Below are 27376 nucleotides of genomic sequence, written 5' to 3' on the forward strand. Positions count from 1 at the left end.
AATAATCGCGTACAATTCTGCTGTTTCCCACACGCACCCGCACCCCCCCGCTCTCCTGACCTGAAAATTTCACTCCTCCTCCCTCCCCACCAGTGTCACGCCTTGGATCTCCGATTGGAGATCCGAAGGCACGAGACATCTGGCAATTGGCTGTAATATCGGCCTGGGACGGCCGTCGCTACCAGGTAGGTGATTATTCATTTATTTTAATGTCATTAGCATATTGAGATTAAGACTCCACCGCCGAGCGGTGGGGGGGCCGCTCTGAGGCCTCGCCGCTGCCAGTAAAATGCGGCAAAGACTGGCGGGCCTTTCCCGGAAGGATTTTCTAGGCCCCCCTGCCACGACCCCTGACATCGGAAGACTGGTAAAATTCAGCCCTGAGTGTGGAATGTGCCTACTTTTGGGAGCTCACAGAGTGAGCAACAAAGTGTTGCCTGTTAACCTATTATACATTTACTGTAGGCCCATTCTCAGACTTTAACTTTACAGTTCCTTTATTGTTGATCAGGCTTGATCATACTGCAGTACATTCAAACTATGACTAACAACTGAAACTCTTAAAAGAACTTCAACCGGTAAATTATTGTAACACAACCTAGCTACAAGATGTATAATTGCTTACTGATACACAAGATTGCCTCAAGCTGAACACATGACTGTTTTGTATGTGCTGCTTAAACTTACAATATCCCAATGCTACATTACTGCTTGCAGGACATGATGGAGCATAATACAAGAGAACCCTTTCTCCGACAGCTGACTAATGACAGGCCCAGAAAACAGATGCTGTGGACTCTATTTTAAGCTGTCCTGGATATTCTTGCCTGTAACAGCATCAAGGGAGTAGTGGAACCCGAACCATTCTACTCATGTTATGTCTTGTTCTCCTCTTGCTCACTACCACATTGTTACCCATATAACCACAGATACATCGCATACAGTATTTTGCAATATAGCTCTATCAGAAGATGTCACATGGAATCAGCTTTCTAACAATATGTTCCTTTTCTGTAATTTTAGACTTGGAAGAGCAGTCTGCCAGCACTGCCACCAGCCCAAAATGTGACAGTGCCTCTTAGCACCCTGTTTTGCTCTCACCAACATTTGCATAAGGAAAACAGCTGCACACATCCTGGAGGATTCAGCTTTCTGAGGCATTCCTGTGCTAGACTGGAAGTGGGTAAAGGCTGGTACTGTCACAATGGTGGGGATTGACTGCATGTCTCCTTGCAGTAGCAAGTACAGTTGCGTAACTTCCTCTGCACTGTTTTAAAGGCACAGAGTAAACTGCCCTCAGTTATAGTCATAGAGAGATACAGCACTGAAACAGGCCTTTCGGCCCACCGAGTTTGTGCCGACCATCAACCACCCATTTTTACTAATCCTACATTAATCCCATATTCCCTACCACATCCCCCCCTACATTAATCCCATATTCCCTAAAACCTACCTACACTCGGGGCAATTTACAAATGGCCAATTTACCTATCAACCTGCAAGTCTTTGGCGGTGGGAGGAAACCGGAGCACCTGGCGGAAACCCACGCGGTCACAGGGAGAACTTTGCAAACTCCACACAGACAGTGCCCAGAACTGAACCCGGGTCGCTGGAGCTGTGAGGCTGATGTGCTAACCACTGCCATTAATGCACCTGCCATTATGCCTTTCTAAACTATGGCATGCTTATATAATGTGAGAAAATGTGAACTTGTCTACTTTGGCAGGAAGAATAGAAAGGCAGAACACTATTTAAATGGAGAGAGACTGGAGAACTCTGCAGTACAGAGAGATCTGGGTCTCCTGGCACATGAATCACAAAAGGTTAGTGCAGCAAGTGATTAGGAAGGCAAATGTAATTTGTTGTTTATTGCAAGAGGAATGGAATATAAAAATAGGGAGGTTTTGCTACAGATGTATAGGGCCTTGATTAGACCACATCTAGAATACTGTGTACACTTTTGGTCTCCTTACTTAAGGAAGGATGAAAGGCCCATAACAAGAAACTTCCTTCCCCGGCTGGGAATCAAACCCGGGCCGCATCGGTGAGAGCGCCGAATACTAACCACGAGACCACCAGGGAAGTTATTGCCAGATAGATACAAACATATGAATTAGGAGCAGGAGAAGGCCATTCTGCCTGTTGTGCCTGCTCTGCCATTTGAAAAGATCACGGCTGATCTGAATATGGCCTCAACTCCACTTTTCTGCCTGCCCCCAAAACTCCTCCCTTGTCGATCAAGAATCTATCTAACTCAGCCTTGAATATATTCAATGACCCAGCCTCCAGTGCTCTCTAAGGATGCAAATTTCACAGACTAATGACCCTTTAAGAGAAAAAGTTTCTCTTCATTTCCATCTTAAAAGGAAACCCCTTATTTTTAAACTGTGTCCCCTAGTTCCAGTCTCGATCATAAGTGTAAACATGCTTCCAGCATTCGTTCGGTCAAGTACCCTCAGGATCTTACATGTTTCAATAAGATCACATCTCATCTTCTAAACTTCAATGGATACAGGCCCAACCTGTTCAACCTTTCCTCATAAGATAACCCCTTCATCCCAGGAATCAGTTGAGTGAACCTTCTCTGAACTGCTTCCAATGTAATTTCATCCTTTCTTAAGTAAGGAGACCAAGAGTGTACACAATATTCTAGACGTGGTCTCATCAAGGCCCTATACAGCTGCAGCCAAACCTCTCTATTTTTATATTCCATTCCTCTTGCAATAAACAACAAATTCCATTTGCCTTCCTGATCACTTGCTGCACTAATTTTTTGTGATTCATGTGCAAGGACACCCAGATCCCTCTGTACTGCAGAGTTCTCCAGTCTCTCTCCATTTAAATAATTTTCTGCCTTTCTATTCTTCCTGCCAAAGTAGACTAGTTCACGTTTTCTCACATTATATAAGCATGTCATAGTTTAGAAAGGCATAATGGCAGGTGCAGAGTGTCTGGCTCTGTTTCCAGCTGATCTCCTTGATAGGAATTTTTTCACCTTTTATCACTTCAATTTATAGATATTACAATCAAAGTGCATTAAAATAACCCCCATCATTAATCTTGAATTAACTTGCCAAACAGAAAAGGAAAGTGGCAAGTTGGATCCAAAATTGGCTCATTGGCAGGCCGTTGCAGGTTGGCATCCTTCCACCTATGAAAGATAACGGGCAGGCAGAAAACAATTCATTTAGGTGGGGTGTCTTCTCTTGATGCACCTTTGCTAATGGATGTGAAGGTCAACTTGAGAGTCAGGTTCTGCCAAAGGTGCTGCACATGAAGCTGCCAAGTGACACTGTGAGTTGTTGTTTTTGATGTTGGTATCTGTTGCAACCTGCTGTAGCAGCTGGTCATCGTGGTAGTGCATACCAGTCCACAGCATTTGTTGCCATTTCCCTCTTTCACCAGCTAGTGACCCCCAGATATGATAGCCAACATTTAGGGCCTTCATGTCACGCTTGTAAGCATCCTTGAAGCAGAGTTTTGGGCGCCCCACAGGTCATCTGGTCCTGGCTACGTCAAGAACAAAGAACAAAGAACAGTACAGAACAGGAACAGGCCATTCGACCCTCCAAGCCTGCGCCGATCTTGATGCCTGCCTAAACTAACACCTTCTGCACTTCCGGGGCCCATATCCCTCTATTCCCTTCCTATTCATGTATTTGTCAAGATGTCTCTTAAAAGTTGCTATCGTATCTGCTTCTACCACCTCCCCTGGCAGCAAGTTCCAGGCACTCATCACCCTCTGTGTAAAAAACTTGCCTCGCACATCCCCTCTAAGCTTTGCCTTTCGCACCTTAAACCTATGTCCCCTAGTAACTGACTCTTCCACCCTGGGAAAAAGCTTCTGACTATCCACTCTGTCCATGCCGCTCATAACTTTGTAAACCTCTCTATCATGTCGTCCCTCCACCTCCATCGTTCCAGTGAAAACAATCCGAGTTTATCCAACCTCTCCTCATAGCTAATGCCCTCCAGACCAGGCAACATCCTGGTAAACCTCTTCTGTACCCTCACCAAAGCCTCCACGTCCTTCTGGTAGCGTGGCGACCAGAATTGCACGCAATATTCTAAGTGTGGCCTAACTAAGGTTCTGCACAGCTGCAACATGACTTGCCAATTTTTATACTCTATGCCCCGACCGATGAAGGCAAGCATGCCGTATGCCTTCTTGACTACCTTATCCACCTGCGTTGCCACTTTCAGTGACCTGTGGACCTGTACGCCCAGATCTCTCTGCCTGTCAATACTCCTAAGGGTTCTGCCATTTACTGTATACCTCCCACCTGCATTAGACCTTCCAAAATGCATTACCTCACATTTGTCCGGATTAAACTCCATCTGCCATTTCTCCGCCCAAGTCTCCAACCGATCTATATCCTGCTGTATCCTCTGACAATCCTCATCATTATCCGCAACGCCACCAACCTTTGTGTCGTCCGCAAACTTACTAATCAGACCAGCTACATTTTCCTCCAAATCATTTATATATACTACAAACAGCAAAGGTCCCAGCACTGATCCCTGCGGAACACCACTCGTCACATCCCTCCATTCAGAAAAACACCCATCCACTGATACCCTCTGTCTTCTATGACCGAGCCAGTTCTGTATCCATCTTGCCAGCTCACCTCTGATCCCGTGTGACTTCACCTTTTGTACCAGTCTGTCATGCGGGACCTTGTCAAGGCGTTACTAAAGTCCATATAGATAACATCCATTGCCCTTCCTTCATCAATCATCTTCGTCACTTCCTCAAAAAACTCAATCAAATTAGTAAGACACGACCTCCCCTTCACAAAACCATGCTGTCTCTCGCTAATAAGTTTGTTTGTTTCCAAATGGGAGTAAATCCTGTCCCGAATAATCCTCTCTAATAGTTTCCCTACCACTGACGTAAGGCTCACCGGCCTATAATTTCCTGGATTATCCTTGCCAGTCTTCTTAAACAAAGGCACAACATTGGCTATTCTCCAGTCCTCTGGGACCTCACCTGTCACCAATGAGGATGCAAAGATTTCTGTCAAGGCACCAGCAATTTCTTCCCTTGCCTCCCTCAGTATTCTAGGGTAGATCCCATCAGGCCCTGGGGACTTATCTACCTTAATGCTTTGCAAGACACCCAACACCTCCTCCTTTTTGATAATGAGATGACTGAGACTATCTGCACTCCCTTCCCTAGGCTCATCATCCACCAAGTCCTTCTCTTTGGTGAATACTGATGCAAAGTACTCATTTAGCACCTCGCCCATTTCCTCTGGCTCCACACATAGATTCCCATCTCTGTCCTTGAGTGGGCCAACCCTTTCCCTGGTTACCCTCTTGCTCTTTATATATGTATAAAAAGCCTTGGGATTTTCCTTAATCCTGTTTGCCAATGACTTTTCATGACCCCTTTTAGCCCTCCTAACTCTTTGGGTATGCGACTGTCTTCTATCCTGCGGACATGTCCAATCCACCAAAGCCGCCTCTGTTTGATTAGTGCCAACACACAGCGGCAGGAAGCAAAAGGTAATGGTCAATGTGTGTTTTTGTGACTGGAAGGCTGTTTCTAGGGGGCAGTTCTGTAGGGCTCAGTACTGGTTAACTTTTCAGGGTATATGCCAATGATTTAGACATTAATGTAGGGAGCATGAAATTTGCAGATGGTACAAAAATTGGCCATATGGGTGATAATGTGTAAGAAAGCTGTAGACTGCAGGAAGAAATCAATGGACTGGTCAAGCGGGCAGAAAAGTAACAAATGGAATTCAGTCTGGAGAAATGTGAGATAATGGCATTTGAGGAAAGTAAAGAAGGTAAGGGAATACACAATAAATAGTAGGATACTAAGAAGTATAGAGGAACAGAGGGACCATGGAGTGCATGTTCACAAATTCCTGACGATAGCAGGATAGATAAGGTGGTTAAGAAGGCATAAGAAATACTTTCCTTTTTTAGCTGAGGCATAGAATATAAGAGCAGATAAGTTATGATGGAGTTGTACAAGACACTAGTTAGGCCACAGCTAAATTACTGCATAAAGTTCTGGTCACCACATTACAGGAGGGATGTGATTGCACTAGAGAAAGTACAGAGGAGATTTATGAGAATGCTTCCAGGACTGGAGAAAGATTAGATAGGTTGGGGTTGTTTTCTTTAGAACAGAGGAGGCTGAAGGGAGATTTAATTGAGGTGTGTAAAATTATGAGGGGCCTAGATAGAGTGGATATGAAGGACCTATTTCCCTGAGCAGAGAGGTCAGTAACCAGGGGCATAGATTTAAAGTAATTTATAGAAGGATTAGTGGGGAGTTGAGGAGAAATATTTTCATCCAGAGGGTAGTAGCGATCTGGATTTGACTACCTGAAAGGGTGGTCGAGGCAGAAATCCTCATTGCATTTAAAAGTACTTGAATGTGCACTTGAGGTACCGTAAACTACAAGGCTATGAACCAAGAACTGGAAGTTGGGATTAGGCTGGGTAGCTCTTTTTTGGCTGACACGGACAGGATGGTATGAATGGCTTCCCTTCTGTGCTGTAAATTTCTATAATTCTATAATTCAGAACTGGACTCTGTATTTCAGGAACCATTTGACAGATCCTCTTGTCTGAAGGTAATCAAACCATCTCCCCCAAATAAAACAGCTAACAAAACCTTTTAGAAATGTCTCCCACATATCGCTTATTTTTAATGCCCAGCATAATGGCATAAACGATGAGCATGTTTTTTAAAAAAATGCAAATTCATTCAATTCTGCTCTAGTTCCTCACTTACATGGTGGATACAAGTTTAGTTTAGCTGTCGTACATTCCATGACCAAGTCGGAGATCATCATTGCTATTAAGTGGAGGCTGGATTGTTCCCCACCTTTCTGCCCTCCACATGTATACATGTCTGGAAATGGGAATACAGTTGTCTACAAGAGGAGGGGATGTAAGGCCAAAGTGTAATTGGCTTTACATCCACTACCATTCCACCCTTTTTGAAATCAGGTCACTACGGCTGGTATTCGTGCCAAGTGGAAAATTATTTTAACTACTGAGATCAGTCATTGAAGAAAATGGTATCTGACAGCAAAATCAAGACATTTTCTCATATACATAATCACATGCATTCATGCAACATCTTAAATGTGGTAAAATGTCCCAGGTTGCTTCACAGGATCGCTATCAAACACAATTTGATACTGAGCCAAATAAGGTAATATTAGAACAGGTGATCGAAGTATTGACCAAAAAGCAGGTGAGAGAGGTAGCGAGGCAGAGAGGTTTAGGGAAAGAATTTCAGAGCTTAGGACCTAGGCTGTTGAAGGCATGGCCACCAATGGTGGAGTAATGAAAAGGGGGATATGCAAAAAGCCAGAGTTGGAGGAGTGCAGCGGTCATGGAGGGTTGTAGGGCTGGCGGAGGTTACCAGAAGTAATTACACTTTGCTGAAAATCAGCTGTGCAATTGTGCAGTTATTTTCTGTTGCAGACATCTGTGATTATGTCATTTGACTCAAACTGCACTGACATTGTATCATGCATTATACTGCAGTGCTCCTGTACATGTGATTCATTCAGCATTGATGTAGACTTTTGTTCCACTGAATGAATTGAGAAAATAATACATTGTATATAATGGATACCAGGGAGTGGTTATAAGATTGTAATCTCACTAAGAGGTTCAAACAATGTCATAAACTATTAGGACAGAACAATTTACGGCAATCATCTAAACCCAAAAATGAAATTACAGCCTTGAAATTGCACTCATCCATCTGTATGACATGTGCAACAGAGTTCATTGGGGAAGGGATTAGGTTGTTTTAGATTTTGTTTTAACTGGCAATAAGTGTTTCAGTGGATGCCAATGGTGAGTGTGTTTCATTTATTTAATTGTAATGCTGTCATCTTGAAAGATTAATGAGCGTGTAGCAAATTTTGATTAATTGAAAATGATGTTTACTCCACATTATAAATGAATAATGCCTTTATATACTTACCGTTATGTAGCCATTTCACTTTGGTGTTGAAATTAGTGTTTGGAAACTTTAGTAACAAAAAAAATGCAGGAGTTTAAGTGGAACATTGCTTTATTCTCACAACTTTTTGTGTTAAAATTGGCAAAGTAATCTCACCTCCTTTGTTTTCAAAGTATCTGCATTAAACTCAAACTTGCAATGCTGCTAATAAATTAATTGAAGTCATTTTGTTGTTGTGAGTGTGACTATCTGGTGTCCAAAACCATAAGACTCCTATCATTTGGGTCAACACTACAGTCCATTTTGGAGGAGACACTAACTTTCCACAACATTAGTCCATGATGCGCAGATCGCTAGTTTTTAAGGCTCATTTTTACCCAAATGTCAGAAATAGATTGATCTAGCCACACATGTAACCAGGTAAAACCAGGAAGGATCTGCTGCTTGATCAGTTACCTGGCTGGTGGCACTGTAAGCCCGATCATGCCTGGATAAGATAACTTGTTGACCTGTGCGGAAAGAGTGAGTTATCAATTGCAGGGGAGGGTGAGCTGATTGAGCGGTCTGCTGAATCCGGGGGCGGTGGGGGGAAGATCAGGGGCTTGAAGTGGGGAGGTCGGAGGCTTCGGGGGCAAGGTTGTTGGGGCTTGTTGGGGGAAGTCAATCGTAGAGCCTTCGCAGGCAGGCAACTGGATCCAGGAAGTAGGTGCAAAGGCACTTACCTCCTGAATCCACCGTCCTCACCGCGTTGAAGCAGTTAAAGTTGAAAAGTTGAATGACAATGAGGCTCGTAGCCTCATTATTATATTTGAAGTTCCAACCCACCTCCTTGAAGTGAGTTGGTGGCCTACCACCTTACAGCCTCAGTTAAATTCAGAAATGGGCAGTTTGGAGGTAAGCTTGGGTTGGGAAAATCTTTTTGAGCACTTAAGCACACCCCCGCTTCCGACCAAGCCAAACCTAGCTGTTGTTCTGGTTGAAAATTCAGCCCACATTTTCCATTATAAAAGTGTCACAGTGTGATATGGAAAGTAAGGTTAATGGAGGCTAATTCTGATAGCCCTGAAATCACATGTGGGGATCTCGATGCGGGATTAACTCGTGTCCATTGACTGCAACGCAGGTGGCATGCGAACTGTGCGTTGCCTTGTGTTTTACATGATTGCAACATCCAGCCAGGGCTAACCACACTGTTAATCAGCTGGACGCCTGAGCAGGGGGCCAATATCGTGAATGGCTAGCACCAGTTAAAGCTGGCCTGCACTGCTTAAAGCTAACCTGCAACTCTTAAAGGGGAGGTGAACTGGGCTGGAGCAGATACTGAGAGTGCTTTGTGAGCTGAATCAGGCAAAAAGACAGAAGAATGGCACAACACGGGAGAGAGTGGGCTTCAAGATTTTTGGGCGCTGCACTGGAGGTCTTGGTGGAAGAGGTGCAAAGGAGGAGAGATGCCATGTATCTGTAGTAGGCCAGGTATATGTTCAGAAGGCAACAGGAGCAGATAGCCATGGAGGTCAATGCCAGGAGTCAAGGTCTGAGGATCTGGATGCAGTGCCACAAGAAGTTCAATGAGTAGAGAAGGTCAATGAAAGCATTTTTAAATGCCATATCCTAGCAATACACTACCAACTTCAGACACTGCTCAAATCAACACAGCCCCATCACTCACCCACCTACAGTCTCTATTAATCAATGTTCCCTTCACTTAACTTCAATGAAAAGGAAATTCATGCAAGGTATTTAAGTGGTGGCTAATCTGCTTTCCCTCATTGTACCTTCTCGCCCTGTTAAAGGTGAATGTTCTGGCAACAGTTGTTCAAGTTTTGCTAGTTTTCCTGAATCCATTTTTGTCTGGGATCAAGTTTTAGAGCAGACAAATATTCTTGAAGAAGTTCTCTGTTAGTGGTTTTTAATGTCAAAGTTATTAATTTGTGAGATTCAATAAGGAATCCTTTTTTTAAAAATAAAGATGCAAATTTCAATTTCAATCCCCAAAAACAATGTTAAAGGAACAGTAATGGGCCCAAAACAGGGGTGGTAGCCTCATTGTCCTGTTTACTCTGTTCTTGTGGCCAGTGAAATTTTGAAAAGGGCTTACTACTGGCTGTGTAAAGCAGCTGTTTCAGGCATACGGCCCTTTTAAAATGCTTAGTGGGGCCCGATGGCATATATAGGACCCAAATTGCCATTTTAGGATTGAACTGGTTGGAGGGTGCACCTTTAACTCTTCAATAAAGTCTACGGGCAATGAATACGAGGAGGGAAGTTTGAAATGATTTTTGTGGAGCTCATGGAGCTGACGTGCTTCTCTGGCACCCACAAAAAGTTCTGCGAGCCTCTGTTGGCCTGGGCTGTACCTCTCAGCCTCGCCTACTCATCCTTCACAGGACCTACCTGCAGTTGGCAGTGGCGTCCCAGCCAGCCTATCTCCCTGTGGACCAAAGCCGTGAACTGCCTCAGGATGCCCATCTGGTGTCTGCAGCTTACCTTCCCAATTCAAACGAAGCCGGTGCTTCAAAATCATGGGGGCCTCGTCGCCATAGGTACAGGCAATCAGCCAGACACTCCACTGGTTGGCACTCAGAATTCAAAATCAGCTTTGTTGTTCATTCAAGATCCTAGTACAAGTTCAAATGACCTTAACGCTAGGAAAGCCAAACAGTGGAAAGGAGTGGGCAGGAAATTATACTGGAATGTGTCAGCAATGTTCCCTTGCAAACAAACAAATTCTGACATACATGGCAGTCAGGCCACGGAAAGTCTGCGCAAGGCATTTTGTTGGAAAGCATACCTTTTTTCACAAGATGGTTCTTACCTGTATTGAGACAAGACGCCAGATAAGAATAAAAACTTTGTAGGAGAAAGGACGTCTTATCTTTGGAGCTCAGTATGAGCCTAATACTGTTGTCCCATGTGCTAATGCTAAATTATCAGGCAAATGGTAAGTGACGCAGTACATTTTTTTTCATTTGTTCATGGAATGCGGGCATCACTGGCTCGGCCAGCATTGATTGCCCCTCTCTAATTGCCCTTTCAAATGTGGTGGTGAGCTGCCTCTTGAACCGCTGAACTCCTTGGTATGCAGGTACACAGACAGTGCTGTTCGGAAGGGAGTTCCAGGATTTTGATCCAGCAACAGTGAAGGAACGGTGATATAGTTCCAAGTCAGGATGGCGCTTGACCTGGAGCAGATCTTGTAGGTGGTGGTATTCCCATGCATCTGCTGCCCTTGTCCTTCTAGGTGGTAGAGCTTGCAGGTTTGGAAGGTGTTGTCGAAGGAGCCTTGGTGAGTTTCTGCAGTGCATCTTGTAGATGGTACACACTGCTGCTGCTGTGCGTCGTGGTGGAGGGAGTGAATGTTGAAGGTGGTGGATGGGGTGCCAATCAAGCGGGCTGCTTTGTCCTGGATGGTGTTGAGCTTCTTGAGTGTTGTTGGAGCTGTACCCATCCAGGTAAGTGGAAAGTATTCCATCACACTCCTGACTTGTGCCTTGTAGATGGTGGACAGGCTTTGGGGACAGGAGGTGAGTTACTCACCGCAGAATTAACAGCCTCTGACCTGCTCTTGTAGTCACAGTATTTATGTGGCTGGTCCAGTTCAGTTTCTGGTCAATGGTAAGTCCCAGGATGTTGATGGTGGGGGATTCAGCGATGGCAATGCCATTGAACATCAAGGGGAGATGGTTAGATACTCTCTTGTTTGAGATGGTCATTGCCTGGCACTTAAGAGGCAAGCAACATACACGCCACACATCAGCCCAAGTCTGGACGTTGTCCAGGTCTCACTGCTTTTGGATATGGGCTGCATCAGTATCTGAGGAATCGCAAATGGTATTGAACATTCTGTAATCCTCATGAAGCTCCTCGTGTTCTTTTATTCAATTTGAGTTTCTCTTCTCTCCTGTTATATGCTGGGGTAGATTTCCATGTGAACTAGCTGCCATTCAGTACTCAGCCCATTCTTCTTTTGTATTGTTGGATAATAAGCTGACTATTTGACCATGGATTCAGGAATGGGAGTAACTGGATCCTCACACGTGTACTTTCTAGCAGGAGTCTCTGGAACATGAGCAGTTTCCGGGACCTGGTTGATATTTTTCTCCTCCCTCGCTCTGAAGCTGAGACTAACTGTACCATTCCTCCATAGCCCTGACTCAGATCATTTAATGTAGCATGGACCAAGGATTGAAGCTGGACCCTTCTGCTCTGTCTCATTGAGGTCCACATTGAGGAATGTGCTTACCAATTGGCTGATGGGAAACCATTATATCCATTTTTGCACGCTGTGGCACCATCCATTCTTTCAGTCTAAAAGTGCTAGGGGCCCATAAAATTGCAAGGGAAGTATGGGGTAGAGTATCCGTCGCCTTCCCGTAGCCATTTAATTTAGTCAGGGGCTGGGAAGGCCGAAGACTACCTTCCTACCCAGAGGCCAATTGAGGCCCTTAAGCGGCCAATTAATGCTTGGGAAATCTGTGGCCCATAATGGGCCCCCGGCAGCAAAGGCCAGCTTTGTTGCAACATACAACCCCCTGCCCTCAACAATCCAACACCTCCACCTCTCACTGGGGCCTGCCTGAATGGCCTCAGTGAGCCCGGCTCCACTTATTTCCTCTCCGGGACTCCAGCGCTGCTCCTGGTCCTGGGCCTCCTGCAGTACCAGCAGTGGCCACTGCTCCTGGTGGCACTGCTGGGACTGCTGAGCAGCCAGCCTTCTGTTTGGCTGGCAGCTCTTGAAGGTGTGATCCCCATCCTTAAAGGGATGGGGACTCCCTGTGCTGGACAGTTAATTGCCTGAGCGCCGTAAAAGGCAGCCGTGAGTTCCCCTCGCCTTTCTGGCCTGGGGTCAGAACCCCCAACAACTGCATAAAATTCAGCCCCGAGTCTTACATTCATATTTTTAAATTCTTGCACATTACTCCACACATTATTGGAGCATCCAAAATTGCAGTCATTTCAGATTAAGATAATCACAGGACATCAGGTAGGAGTAGTTTTCCCTGTCAGATCCACAAAGACTTTCTTTTGCCCTGTACATTGATAAGGGTTTAGTAACACTGAATTATAAATCAGTTAATCAATTATCTTCTTAGCACTAACTGCTTTTCATGACTAACCTAGCAATTGTAAGCAGGTTATCTACTAGCTTAAATCACAAAATAAGCTTACTGGAATCAATGTGGCATTTCTTATTTTTTATATACAGCCCGAGTTGTGTATTTATTGTGTTCTGAATAACGAGGGTCATAAATTCAAGACTGTGTGTTTGCATCTTGTTTCCAAATTATTGTTCAACTTTGAAATAAGAACTCTACTTTCAATATAACAAAAGAATCAACATTCTTTGTTGTTCCTGTTCCATCACAATTCTTTTCTTCAATCTCCCCTAATTAACTCACCTTTTTTCTAGCCTGCTGTTCTTTTGTAGAATGTGCCTTCACATGCTTTCTGAGGGAGCTTGGGTCAGTGTACCGTTTAGTGCAGCCTGGGATCTGACATGCATATGGTTTCTAAAACAAAGAGAAAACATCATCAGCTTTAGTTCAGTGGCAGTTAGTTTGATATCAAGTTTTTAATCAAGAGTTGGTCAGGAGCATTCTGCTGTACAGTCCTCCAATCTGATCTCAGATTAATCAACTTCACCTAGATTAGGCATACACTGGAGTCAGACATGCAAGACCTCAAGTACAAGTCAAAGGTTTATGAGAAACACCCATTTTCCAATTGCATATAATTTAAAAATACACCTCATATGGCTTCATGCTAACCACTGATCAGAATGACAAGCATTCCCTACCAAAACAAACTTATTATTAAGATTTGACTAAATTCTGTTCTTCTGTACCTTTCACCATCTTTGTGAATTTAATTTATTTTTCAGCGAAAGCTTGCAGCCGACTTCTGTAATGATTGTAATTATATACTTACAATTATTTCAGCCCCTGAGACTCTGCGGCATAGTCAGAAACGATTAGCAAGAGAAAGCATTTAGGGTTTCAGCTCAAGAAACAGCAGAAAGGTCCATGTAACAGTATCTGATCGCTATGAGAGAAAATTAAATCTGCTAGGAAAGACAGAAAACAAAGGTAGAAATAAGAAATTAGTCCTGACACACACAGAAGGTTTAGAATGTTGGTCATGTTTTTCCAAGTAATTTAGGTTAGTTCATTACTACGGTTCTCATCTGACATAGCGACAATTTAAAAGGGTGTATCTCTGGGGAAGTACTATCTACCAGCTATTACTTAAGGAGAAGACTAACTTTATGAGATAGTACAATCACATTAGTTAATTTTGGAGTGGTGGGGGGGGGGGGGGGAAGTAATTCCTCATAGAATCTTACAGCACACAAGGAGGCCATTTGGCCTGCCATGCTTGTGCCAGCTCCTTGCAAGAGTTATCCAATTCATTCCATTCTCCTCTTCTTTCCTGCCAACTCTGCAAATTCTTCATTTTTAAGTATATGTTTAATTCCCTTTTGAAGGTTACTATGAAATTTGCTTACACCACCATTAGGCAGTGCCTTCCAGATCATAACTTGTTGCATTAAAAAAATTTCTCTATCTCACCTCGTGCCCCACCTGCCACCCACACCCACTGCGTCAGTTCTTTTGCCAATTGGAATAAATATGTGTCCTCTGGCTAACGACCCACCTGCCATTGGAAATAGTTTCCCCTTACTTACTCTATCAAAACCCTTCATAATGTTGAATACCTCTATTAAATTTCTCCTTAATTTTCTCTGCTCGAAGGAGAGCAATTCCAGCTTTTCCAGTCTCTCCATATAACTGAAGTCCCTCATCCCTAGTATCATTCCAGTAAATCTCCTCTGCACCCTCTACAAAGCCTTGACATTCTTCTTAAAGTGTGGTATCTATTATGTCCAAATACCATTAATTTTAGATAATTAGAGGCACATAATTCTGTGGAGAAAGACTCAAAAAACTTGTGCTTTTCTTGTTAAAACAATGCAGACTATGGGATAATATGACAGAGCTGTTTAAAATTATGAAAGCATGGAACAGGATCAGTAGAAGCAGAGTGTTTCTAGTAGTTGAGAGGTCTATAACCAGGGGGTTATAGGTACAAGATTAAATGTCAGAGATTTAGAATTGTGCGCAAGAGAAACTTATTTACACAGAGACTTGTGAGGCTATGCAATTCACTTCCAAGGTTAGTGGTTGAGGCAGAATTTATGTCAATCTCAAGATTAGATTGGATAGATGGATGAAGCAAAAGGGAACAGGATGGGTAAATGTAATTAGGGCTTCATGATCATATGGAGTGTAAACACTGATGTGAACTGGTTGACTTGAATGGGCAGTTTCAGTGTTGTAATTTCGATGTATGTCCACAGTTAGCTCTACTGGCAGCAGCAACTGAGGCTGGAATTTTACGCCACCCCAGTGAGCCGGTTGGTGGCGGGGGTGTGGTGTAAAATTGAGCAGAGTGCCCAATTGAAGGCTGCACCCGCTTCCCCAACCACCCCCAGGACCCGAGAAGCCCCCCTTCCCCCCAAACAACCATCGTTGCCTTGCCGGGGCGCGACCTATCTCCCCACCGAGACAACCATTACATACCTTCAGTCATGGTTCCATGTCCTCGGCTGGGATGTAATCCCAGTAGTGGTCACTGCTCCCCAGTGGTGCTGCTGGGACTAAGAACGGCCAGCCCGATAATTGGCCGGCAGCTCATTGAGGCGGGACGTCCTCCCTCAAGCGGGTGGAAGTCCTGCCTCGGAACAATTAAAGCTCCAGGACCCGTAAAATGGGGGTCGGATCCCCGGGCTGGGCGGAAGTGGGTTCGCTACCGACTTTTAAGTCGATGGCCAGCTCCCGTCTGCCCAGCATAAAATCCAGCCCTGAGTAACAGAATCCCGAATAGCAGAATCCCTCTATGCCCTTATTGTACAATGGAGCTTCTACAATTTTCTCACATATTTAGTCTGTCAATGATGCCAGTATAACAATGTCAGATGGCTCTATATTGTAGGCTGATCTGTACTGAACTTTACACCAAGTAAATGAGATGCAGAAATAGTGCAGCTTCTAAATCTAGACCCAAATGACAAGGGTAAGCCAGGTGGGCTAAAAGTACTTTTCATGTTCCTGTGTCCTTAATTATTACTGGAACTAAAGTAATTAACATTAAAGAGGTATGAAAATTTGCATTGGAGGTTATGCACCCAAACTTCAATAGTTTACATTAGCAAATGAGAAAAATGTATGAATTTCATAAGCAAAGAATTGGACTGATAATCTGGATTATTTTTTGAACTAGATTATAACTATTTACCATGAAGTTTGAAAGATTTTATTTCTTCATAATCGAGTGCTGAATTCTGAATTAGAAACTCTTACTGTATCTAGATGTGTTCTCTGGTGCTTGGCACGGTCACTTGAGTTGCTAAAGGCTTTTTGGCATCCTGGATGCTGACAAAGGTAAGGTTTTTCTCCTGTATGACTTCGTAGGTGAATCTTGAGATTTTCCAGTCTTGAAAAAGCCTTATTACAGCCTTCAAACTACATGAAAAGAGTTGAAAAACTAATGTTAGAAGAAATAAATTTCTATCATAGCCTATCAGGAAATGCATGTGTTCTGCAAACTACAGACTTTCACTTCTGATGATGGGTCACAATTAATACATGAACCTATCTTTTCCTTTCAGATGGTGACTGGCCCATTGTGCATTTCCAACATATATTTTCTTTCTGATCTGCAATACTTGCAGAATTTCTTTGTAGGCTTTGTATAACAAATAGTTATATTTGTTTCATTTGCTATTTTTAACATGAATATCGGAGTTGTCTTGTTAAAAACATAAAATTCATGGCAATATTGCAGCTATCAATCTGTTTACTTCCTATTTTTTAAACCTTTTGCTTACTTTTAATAAATGCAACCGATAGATAAGAAGTATCTATAGAAGCCTAATTTTGAAAAACAATGCTATTTCTCATGCTGTCCACTTTATTCAGAGGGGATAGATAACAAAGAACTGGATTTTGCTGGAAAAATAACTGTCTATTAATAATAGCAGACCATTGTTGTGAAAATTAGTAATCAAGTTCAGGGCATTAGGAAATATATGGTGAGATGTGCACCTCCAGAACTTGCTGTTGATTTACACTGCTTGCCGTTTGCTTCGCACATACGGCACCCTGACCATCGTATCTCTATTATTTTTATGAACGTGTTGGATTTGCATGGTGGTTGCTGATGCAGAGAGTTAATTCTGGTAATTCATAGCACAAGTAACCTTTTAACAATCTGACAATTGTTCATTCAATGTCAATCAACTAATCTGGCCTTAAAAGGAAATAACTACATTTGTAGATTCCTCCAGGAAGTAAGTTGTTGTTAGAGATTTTGCAAACGCCAAATATTAAATATGAATTCTTCTTACTTTTCCTTTATTTCTTTTTCTGTCTGTCTCTTAATCCAATCTTTCTTTCCGTCTCTTTATTTGTATTTCTGTACCTGATTTAACTGTAATCCAGCCTATTTCCTTCTCCATTGTTACTCAGTTTCTTTCTCAATCCTTAAATAACACTGATTAAGGAGGTAGGCTGTTGGTCCAATCGTTCAAGAAAATCCCAGATGCCCATTTGCCCTTGCCATGCAGTTATTCGCATGTACTTCCAGCAATTTGCAGTGCAGATATTTTTTAACAACAACTTGCATTTATATCGTGCTTTTAACAGAATAAAGTGTCCCAAGGCATAAGCTAAATAGTGAGGGAAACATCTAGCTAACAGGACATGCAACGCGGTGCCCTGCTCCAACAAGTCGGTGGCTACCATAGCAAACTATAAATTTGAACTTCAACCATTTTTAGTGTTCAAGTTGATGAAAAAATGCCAAAGAATCAATTAAAGTTTGAGCAACAAGGGAAGCATTTATAGGACAGACTCATTATCTGCCAAGCTTTTCTGTTCAGTATAGAAATCAGGATTTGTAGCTTTGTCTTCCTCCTCTTCCTCATCTACCTGTTGCCCACTAGCAGCCTCATCCACAAACAGTGAGTCAGCTTCCACATGTATGCCAAAGCCGTCCAGCTCTACCTTTCCACATCTCTCTCAACTCCTCCAACTTCCACCCCACCAACAGACTGCTTGTTTAGCGTCTAATCTTGGATGAGTTCTAATTGTCTCTAGTTAAGTCATTGAGAAGGAAAACCAAAGACATCATCTTCGACACGTGGCATAAACACCATACTCTTGGCACCAATTCAATCTTTTCCCTGGTCACTGTCTTTGGGTGAACTAGGTCAAACACAAACTTGGCATCCTGTTCAACCTCAAGCTGAGCTTTCAACCCCACACCCTCTACACAAAGACAACCTGCTTTCACCTCTGTAACATCACCCGACTCTGCTTATGCCTCAGCCTATGAAACCTTCATCCATGCCTTTGTCACTTCCAGAGTCAACCATTACAGTGCTCTCCTGGATGGTCTCCCATCTTTCACAGCCTGTAAATTTCACAATTCTATCTCCCATATCTTATACAGCACTAAGTCCTGCTCACCTATCACTTTTCTCCTTGCTGACTGTTACAACCAGGTGAGAAGGGGTCTAGGGGTTCCCTCTCAGCTTTTGCCTGGTTTAACCGTAACAGGGTTTAATTTTAAAAACACTATGTTTTAGCTCATCCTCAATGAATCCTTGTTCACCTCTTTTCCATTGTAAGGCAAAGAAATCAATTAGACAAGTTTTCTTAGATTTATAAAAGAAAGATGGAAGTTTATTCATCTTAAACTCTAATTCGGGTAATGGTTATGAATACACAATGCGACCACGCTAGCATGCATACGTGATAAATACACACGCAGATACAGACAGAAAAAGTAGAAAAGAATAAAGGGGAAAGGTTTGAGGCAATAGGTGGGTTTCTATTTACTGTCCTTTGACTATGATGTTGAGTCGTTGGTTGCCATTAAGTCTTGCAATTTGTTGGGGCCCAGTACACGTTTTAACTTGTTTCGATGTAGGAGTCTTTTCTCTCTTGAGGATTACGTGTCTTCAGTGGGTCTGGAGGCTGTTTTGTTCTAGGTTCAGTTGCAAACTGCAGTCTGTGTCTTCAAACTGCCCTGTAAGCACAATTCAAAACTCCAAGTTGGCCAGCAGGTTAGTCAGGTGACTAAGTTTTTTTCAACAAACCTTGCATTTGTGGATTCCAAAGCTCTCAGTGGGGGTGGGGGTGGTGGTGTAGTGCTGCCTTTTACACCAACAAGATGTGGATCACCAATCTCTGTTAATTGAATCAGTGAGCAATTCTTTTGTCTCTCCAAGCACCGTCTCTTAGTATGCAAATGTTCTTCCACCCACTGCTGGATTCTATAAACAAGTTGTCTCTTCACTCCAGCAACAGTTTAAAATTGATGTTCATATGACAAAATTAATATGCCTCATTCTTGGCAGGTGGGGGGTCATCATGACACTGACCTACATGGCCTCCTGACCTTTTAACATCTTCAATTTAAAACTCTCATCTTCATATTTAAATATTTTTATTCTCTCAGCTCTCCCTATTTCTGTAACCTTCTCCAGCCTTGCAAGCACCTCTATACTCCCCACCCCTCGAACTCTCTGTTCCTCTGACTCTGGCCTCTTCTGCACCCTGCCCTCCCTTTGCCCCATCATTGGTGGCTGTACTTTCAGTCATCCAGCCCCCATACTGTGGAATTCCCTCCATTATCCACTCTACTTTCCTCCTCCTTTAAGAACTTTCTTAAACACACCTCTTTGATCAAGAACCTAACGCAACATTTTCCTCCAAACAACATTCATGAACTATTTTATAATGGAAACCCCTATTAAAATATCAAATTGCTTTTGTTTAAAGTGAAACCCAAATATATCTGACAGATGTGACAGGAAAGCAATTTGCACAAAATGCCTATGTAGAGTATTGATAAAGGATATAAGTTTACTCTTAAAAATCTAATCAGATTGTAAAAAAGAAAATGGTTTCAATTTAAAAAAAATATTCTGGAGAAGTGGGAGGTAACACAATCAGCTGTGTGGAACTGACTAACTTCTGCTACAAAATTATTATAGTTATTTGGAAGCAATATTTAGATCAATTTAATTAAGCTGGGTAAAGTAACAAATGAGAATGCAAGATGTACAATAAATCCAAATATACAAGCATACCCCTGTGATCTAGTAGTGCCTTGAGTTGGCTCATTAACACGGAGCACAATGGAGGGGTAGGACATAGAAGGTGCTTGGCCAGAAGGGAGTTACCTCCCGAGAGAAAGGATTGGTGTAAGAAAGGGGTAAAATTGGTGGGCAAGTGAATCTGTCCTGATCTCATAATTCTCCTGCAGGCTAGTAAAGGATAATGATTGGCAGAGGTAGCAGATCACCGGTTCGTTCACTCCAATTGGGGAACAGTCTTTGGGAGAGAAAGGAAGGAAGCTTTAGGGCTAAAAAGGAATTATTGGGAAAATATAACATACATTAAACTTACTCCATCGTTAATTTGTCTGTCGTAGGCAGTGGATATATCACTGCTATTTGACATACATGGTGCGATGTTCAAAAATGTAAGCACAACCAGTATTGTGACACCAGGAATATCAGCTCCAGATATTATTACAGTCTTGGCCCAAATATGAGCAAATGAACTCAATTCCAGAGGTGAGATGAGAGTGACGGCCCTTGACACCAAAGCGACATTTGACTGAGAGTATCAAAGAGCCCAAATAAAATTGCAGTCAATGGGAATCGGAAGAAAACTCTCCACTGGCTAGAGTCATACGTAGGAAAGATAGTTGTAGCTGTTGGAGGCCAACCATTTCAGCCCCAGGACATCACTGCAGGAGTTCCTCAGGGTAGTATCCTTGACCCAATCATTTTCAACTGCATCGTCAATGACCTTCCCTCCAACATAAGGTCAGAAGCGGAGATGTTTGCTGATTTCTGCACAATATTCAGTACCATTTACAAATCCTCAGATCATGAAACAGTTTTTGTTTGCATGCCAGAAGACCTGGACAATATTCAGGCTTGGGTTGTTCAGTGGCAAGTAACATTCACATGACACAAGTACCAGGTAATGATCATCTCCAACAAAAGAGAGCCTAAGCATCTTCCCTTGACATTCAATATGGCATTATCATCGCAGAATCCCCCACCATCATTTCCTGGGGGTTACAATTGACCAGAAACTGAACTGAACCAGCCACACAAATACTGTGGCTACAAAAGCAAGTCAGAGGCTGGGTATTCTGCAGCAAGTCACTCATTTTATGACTCCCTAAAGCCTTTCCACCATCTACAAGACACAAGCCAGGAGTGTGATGGAATACTCCCACTTGCCTGGATGTATGCAGCTCCAATAACAGTCAAGAAGTATGACATCATCCAGGACAAGTAGTCCACTTTATTAGCAACCCATCCATCACCTCAAGCATTCACTCTCTCCACCACTGGCACACTGTGGCTGCAGTACGTACAATTTACAAGAGGCACTGGAACAACTCACCAAGACTTCTTTCACAATGCTTTCCAAACCCGCAATCTCTATCGTCGAGAAGGACAGGGCCAGCAGGTGCATGGGAACGCCACCACCTGCACGTTGTCCTCCAAGTTGTACACTATCCTGACTTGGAAATATACCACTTTTCCCTTATTGTCACTGGGTCAAAATTCTGGAATTCCCTACCTAACAGCACTGTGAGTGTACCAATACCACATGGACTGTAGTTGTTCATGGTCAAGAAAGCCACTTTCTCAAGGGCAATTAGGAATGGGCAATAAAAGATGGCCTTCCCATGAATGAAGAAAAAAAATTAACAATTTATCATGATGTTCTCTGAAAAATTACAGCCAAAAGATTAACAGGCTTTGTGCTTGTAATCAGTTATTATGGTTAAAATAATTCTGACACTATTAGCTAAAACAACATAATCTATTAGCATTCATTTGGCACAATCCCCTTTTATAATCTACACTTGCTGCATATCAAAGCTAATGCTTGCAATTTATCAAATGGAGACTTTAGCATAAAACAAGCTAGCCACTATATCTGATGCAACTTAAACAAAAACATTTTGCTATTGATTTTGTATTTATCATTATATTGAAATATTATACTGCAATCTTTCTGTGTGCAATAGGACCAGGTGGGAAATTTGGAGAGCACCAAATTTTCACACTGAAGGCATCAAAAATTAATTTCCTAGTTTACTTGTTGAGGCCTCATAGATACATCATGAAGTCCCATGGATATGGCTGATATCCCATGTGTAGATTGACCCAATGTTTCAAATTCAGGTCTGTAATGGGCACCTTCTCACGCTCAGTGGAATCAGTTGCTCCTTTAAGTGATCTGCGAATCTTACTTGTGTGGGAGATGACTGCTATGATGGTGAACAATACTATAATCCAGGGACATAACAATGGCAACTCCTTGTGATCTGGACTAGGTAAGTGTCTTCAATCTCTTCGAAGGCAGACTGAATGAACACTCGATTTGATACAAATTGTTAAGCTACTTTACCTCCCATCATGCAACATATGGAACAGTTATGATCAATAAACTTTGTCTTTGTTTAATAATATAAAATAATGTAAACACTACGGGCATGATTTTCAGCTCCCACTGGGGCTGGGAGCGAAGGTGGGCAGACTCTAAAAATAGCGCTGCAGGCCAGTGTGCAGGTTCCCCGGCTTCATTCCATCCCCAGCCCATTTTTGCGGAGGCGGGATGGGGAGGCAGCAGGCTACCCACCCGCATGCAGCGGGTAGTAACGATCTGGCTCATTAAAGACCTATTAAGGCCAATTAAAGGAGGCCGACTGGGATTTTCCACTCGGCCTCCAGGTTCCTGGAAGCAGCAGGGGCCAGTTAAATGCCTGGATGTGGCCTCCCATTGGCAGGCTGGGGTGTGGGGGGGCAAAGTTCCAGGCAAGCTTAGAGGCCACCTCTGCCCTTCTGGGTGCATCAGTAGCTGCAGGCTGCCCTGTGGAGGCCTTCCCCTCCCACAGAGTTGGCCTGGCTGTAAAAGCCATTTTTAAAAATTTTAAATTCAATAAAGTTGGGGAATACTGAAGCACCCTCTCCCTTACTTAACTTGCCATCAAAGCCTGCTGCTCCTGTCAAGCTGGAAGGCTTTTGATTGGCCTTCCAGCTTTGAGAGCTAGCTGCCATCCTTTATTGGTTAGCGAGCCCACCCTCTGGCCATTAACTGGCCATTCTAGGGAAAATCACACTGAGTGACTGTTTCCTACACAGTGCGGGCTTCTGACTCCCATCGGAGCCTGATGGTGTGGTTCAGAAGCCCCACAGGGAAAATCCTACCTACATTCTGCTAAACTTCTTCAATGGGTCATATTGCTTGACTTAAAGCTAACTTATCAACTTCTCTGTCCTGTATTCCATCCATCTCGCAGACATTTGCTGCCTGATTGCCACTTGCTTTTGCAGCTCTCATTTCTTTTTTTAAAAAACCTGACTCCAGTGTCAGCTTTTAGTTAAACTGAGTACCTTTCCACATTAGAATCCATCAGCCTAACCAACAATGACCCCTCCTGTGTTCAAATGAGCAGAGTTAACACAGCTGTGTGAAATATCACTGGAACATCAACCTAATCCTCATTGTCTACAGCTTGCTGTTTCAGGTGCTCCATCTGAAACTTATTGCTTGCATAAACCACCTGACAGCAAGGTTTAGCCCAGTAGTTGCATTTCTTGCATCAAGGTACCTTGTATCCCAACTCGCGTTGCAGCAATCTGAAATTCTGAACCACAATACTGGATAAATTACAAGCATAGTAGCTGGTAAATTAAGATCAGTACCTTGAGTTAGACATAAATTAGAAATAATGCATTTTCAAAATTTATTCAGATTAATCCGATATACTCTTCATCAAAAGGTCCACCTACCTCCACCGCTACATCGCCTGTCTCAGCCTATCTGCATTGAAACCCCCCCTCCACGTTTTTCTCACCTCCAAACTCAATTATTCCATGACATCTCTCTTTAAAGTTGACTCTGCTGCCGATATCCAATCCTGCTCCAGTTTCCGCTTGTCTATCAGCTCTGTCCTTGCTGACCTACATTAATACTTGGTCCCCCAATAGTTCAATTTTAAAATTCTCATCCTCATCATGGCCTCACCCACCTCCCCCCCCCCAATATGTAACCTTTTCCAGTGCTCTCCATCTTATACACTTCTGTTCCTCAAATTCTGGCCTCTTCTGCAGTTCCCTTCCTTCACCCTATCATTAACAGTGTACTTTCAAATGTCTAAGCCTCATGGTCTGAAATTATCTTCCTAAACTAACCCAACCTCTGCTGTTCCCTCTTCTTCAAGACTCTCTTTAAGATTGAACTCTGCGAGCAACATTTTGGTTACTCTTCCTAATATTTCCTCCTTTAAGTCACCATCCATTTTCAGCTGATAATGGCTCTGTGAAATGCTTTGGGATGTTTTTCTGTATCAATGGCATTATATAAATTCAAATTTGTTGCTGCTATCTTATAATATGCATGAGAGATTAACCTGATAAAGAATTTTTAGAAACAGATTTAATTATGTAATATTCCTTTGCAGTTTATATTCAGTGTGTAAATTGTTACAAGGATTTCCATTTTTATATTAAAACTTGGGATTCTATATTTTTTAAAAACTGAAAAGGATTCCAGTGGACATTGAGACCTCTGGAGAAAGCTGAACTTTATGGATGCTTTTGGAAGGAAGGCAGCGTCAACGAGAGGTTCCGGGTTTTGACCAGTAAACAAATACTGGAAACCAGATAATTTCAAGGAAACCAGCAGGGGTTTTGACCTCAGAGCTACCCTTTGTGTGATGAGAGAATTTATGACTTGGCATGTGACTTGTTTCTGGAAAGTTTTGATTTCATCTTTGAATTGTTTAAAAGCCAATGGGTTTGGACAAAAAGCAGCCAATTGGAATTTGATTTTGACCTGCCTGGAGATCAGAAGATGACCAGAAAAGTATTACCTCTCTGCAAATAATTCTTGCTCTTGAAAAGCAAAAGCTTGTATGAAGTAGTACTGTTGCCTCTTGCATTTTTGAAGAAACCCTGAATTTGTAGAAATCTTGCATCTTTAAAAATGGACTTTTGCATTGAATGTAAGAACTGATACCTGTTGCTACACCCCTGATGGAAGACCGAAATGAAGCCTTCTACCATTGAAGTTCTTTGAATGCCTACCCATCACAGACTGTTCCTCAAACTCGCCTGGAAAGACTTCGAATGGCATCCAACTATTCGACTTTGGGACACCTCACCAAACCGAAGAACTTCCTTCCAGATCATGGCAGTCTAAGTTTTGTTATTCCTATAAAACCAAAAATCCCCTTTTCCCCAGTTAACTGGTTTTTGGATGTATGTACGTGTGCACGAGGGCTAGGAAAAAATAAGGAGCTTTAATATCTCAATTCATATATATGTATAGATAGATATATATATAGATATATACTTCATTATTGGTTAAGACTTGGTTTTATAATAAATGGTTAATTTTGTAGCTTATTAAAGAAACCTGGTTGGTGTGTTTTATTCTGGGGACAAATAGAGTATCTCATTGGCTATTTCGGTAAATGGGAAAATTTATTGATATGCTGTGACCTGTGGAGAAGTGGGACTGAATGAACAGTGCCCTCCTCCTGCCTTGTTTGTAACAAAATGCTGATTAATCCATTGCTGTCTGAAGTGGAATTAGAATGTTTATATTGGGAAAATATACATTTGTTTCAGTAATTGCAATATGGCATGGGGGTTGGGATTAGAAACTTAACCTTATTTTGCCTGTTTTTTGGGTGTAAAACTAGGAAAAGATGAACCAAAATTGGGCCAACATTTCTTATACTCTATCTGCAGCTGAGGTTCAGTGGCTGCTATTTTGGATTGGGCCAAAGTATCCACCTGACACAGACACTTGTTCCCTTGAATAAGATAATCAGGACACTAATGCCCAATTGGGCAAAAACTGATTGACGCAGGTGGTGGAAATGCTGTGCTCAGTCTTTCTGGATCTAAAGCCAGCAGTCCTTAATGGGAACAGTAACGATTCCTGAAGAAGAGGGAAATTTTCACTTAATTGACATGGAGCCATGTTTGCAGGAGTGCTCCTCCTGGTTTTACAGCAATTCTGTGACCGCTTATGGCCTCGGCTCTCCTCTTTCTTGCTTTCCTCCTATTTGCCTCTCCCCAGGCCAGACTTACCTAAGAGCTACACAAACAAGAAATGCTGGATTCACTCAGCAGGTCTGGCAGCATCTGTAGAAAGAGAAGCAGAGTTAACGTTTCGGGTCAGTGACCCTTCTTCGGAACTGGTCACTTCTTCGGTCACTGACCCGAAACGTTAACTCTGCTTCTCTTTCTACAGATGCTGCCAGACCTGCTGAGTGAATCCAGCATTTCTTGTTTTTGTTTCAGATTTCCAGCATCCGCAGTATTTTGCTTTTACCTAAGAGCTAGCCTGGCATCTGAACCAGCTTATCTTCAGAAGTATCAAACTAGTGAGCTGCATTGGGGCACTTGATTGGCTCACCAGAATTGTGGTCTGAGGTTCTATTTGGGCTGAGCCTTGTGCCTCTGTCTTAGGGTGAATATCTTCAACACATCAATGATTTCATGCCAGTTGCACGTGAAAACCCAGTTTCTCCCCCATGATATCTAAAAGGTGATGTGGTTGTGCAACAATTCCAACAATTTAGCAGAGCACGGGCTTGCATTCTAAATCTTTCATGTGCTATATTCCTGATCTTTATCATGCCATCATAGAATGAGGCAAACAGAGGCCAATCGTTTCTTCACATCATGGCAAGGAAATGAGAAGGTGAACCCTTCCTGGGTTGTTCTTAAGGACATTCTGGTGATCATTTTAGATTGGCATCGGCAAAAGGGCTTGAGTGTTTTGACTACTTGATCTTTTAACTGGGGATACTGCATGGAAGTAAAGGGAAAGGAAGAAAGAAAACATTTTCTTCATTCACGTGATTTAATCTTGGTGAAATGTGATTATTACACAAGGTACAAACAGAATATAAATCTTGAGTGAACGTGTTTAAAGAGGGTGATTTTATGATATTGTTGGCTTAGAAACAGGGAATGGTCAATTAAAAAGAAAGAACTTGCATTTACTCAGCACATTTCATGGTCTCAGTGTGTCTTAAAAGTATTTCATAGCCAATGAAGTACTTTTTAAATATAGCCACTATTGTAATGTGGGGAAACACAGCAACCAAATTGTTCATAGCAAAATTTCTCAAATGGTAATGTAACAGTGACCAGATAATTGACTTCATTGATGTTGGCTGAGAGGTGAATGTTGCCCAGAACACCAGGATAACTCCCCACTCTTTTTCAAATAGTGCCATGAGAGGTTTTATGGCCACCTGAGAGGGAAAATGGGGCCTTGGTTTAATTTCTCATCCGGAAGACAGAAC

General features: G+C 42.6%; 1 protein-coding gene across 2 annotated transcripts in view; it reads right to left on the minus strand.

Annotated features, from left to right (window-relative positions):
• LOC137369267 (zinc finger protein GLIS3-like) overlaps window positions 1-27376 on the minus strand; it is a 927786-nt gene that overhangs the window by 204062 nt on the left and 696348 nt on the right. For both annotated transcript variants that reach the window (XM_068030232.1, XM_068030233.1), the window contains exons 5-6: window positions 16306-16467; window positions 13345-13455 (exon numbers count right to left, since the gene is read on the minus strand). In XM_068030232.1, coding sequence (XP_067886333.1) covers window positions 13345-13455; window positions 16306-16467 — 273 coding nt within the window. The remainder of the gene's footprint in view (window positions 1-13344; window positions 13456-16305; window positions 16468-27376) is intronic.

This window comes from Heterodontus francisci, chromosome 4 (genome assembly GCF_036365525.1).
Source record: "Heterodontus francisci isolate sHetFra1 chromosome 4, sHetFra1.hap1, whole genome shotgun sequence".
In the NCBI taxonomy this organism is placed as follows: Eukaryota; Metazoa; Chordata; class Chondrichthyes; order Heterodontiformes; family Heterodontidae; genus Heterodontus; species Heterodontus francisci.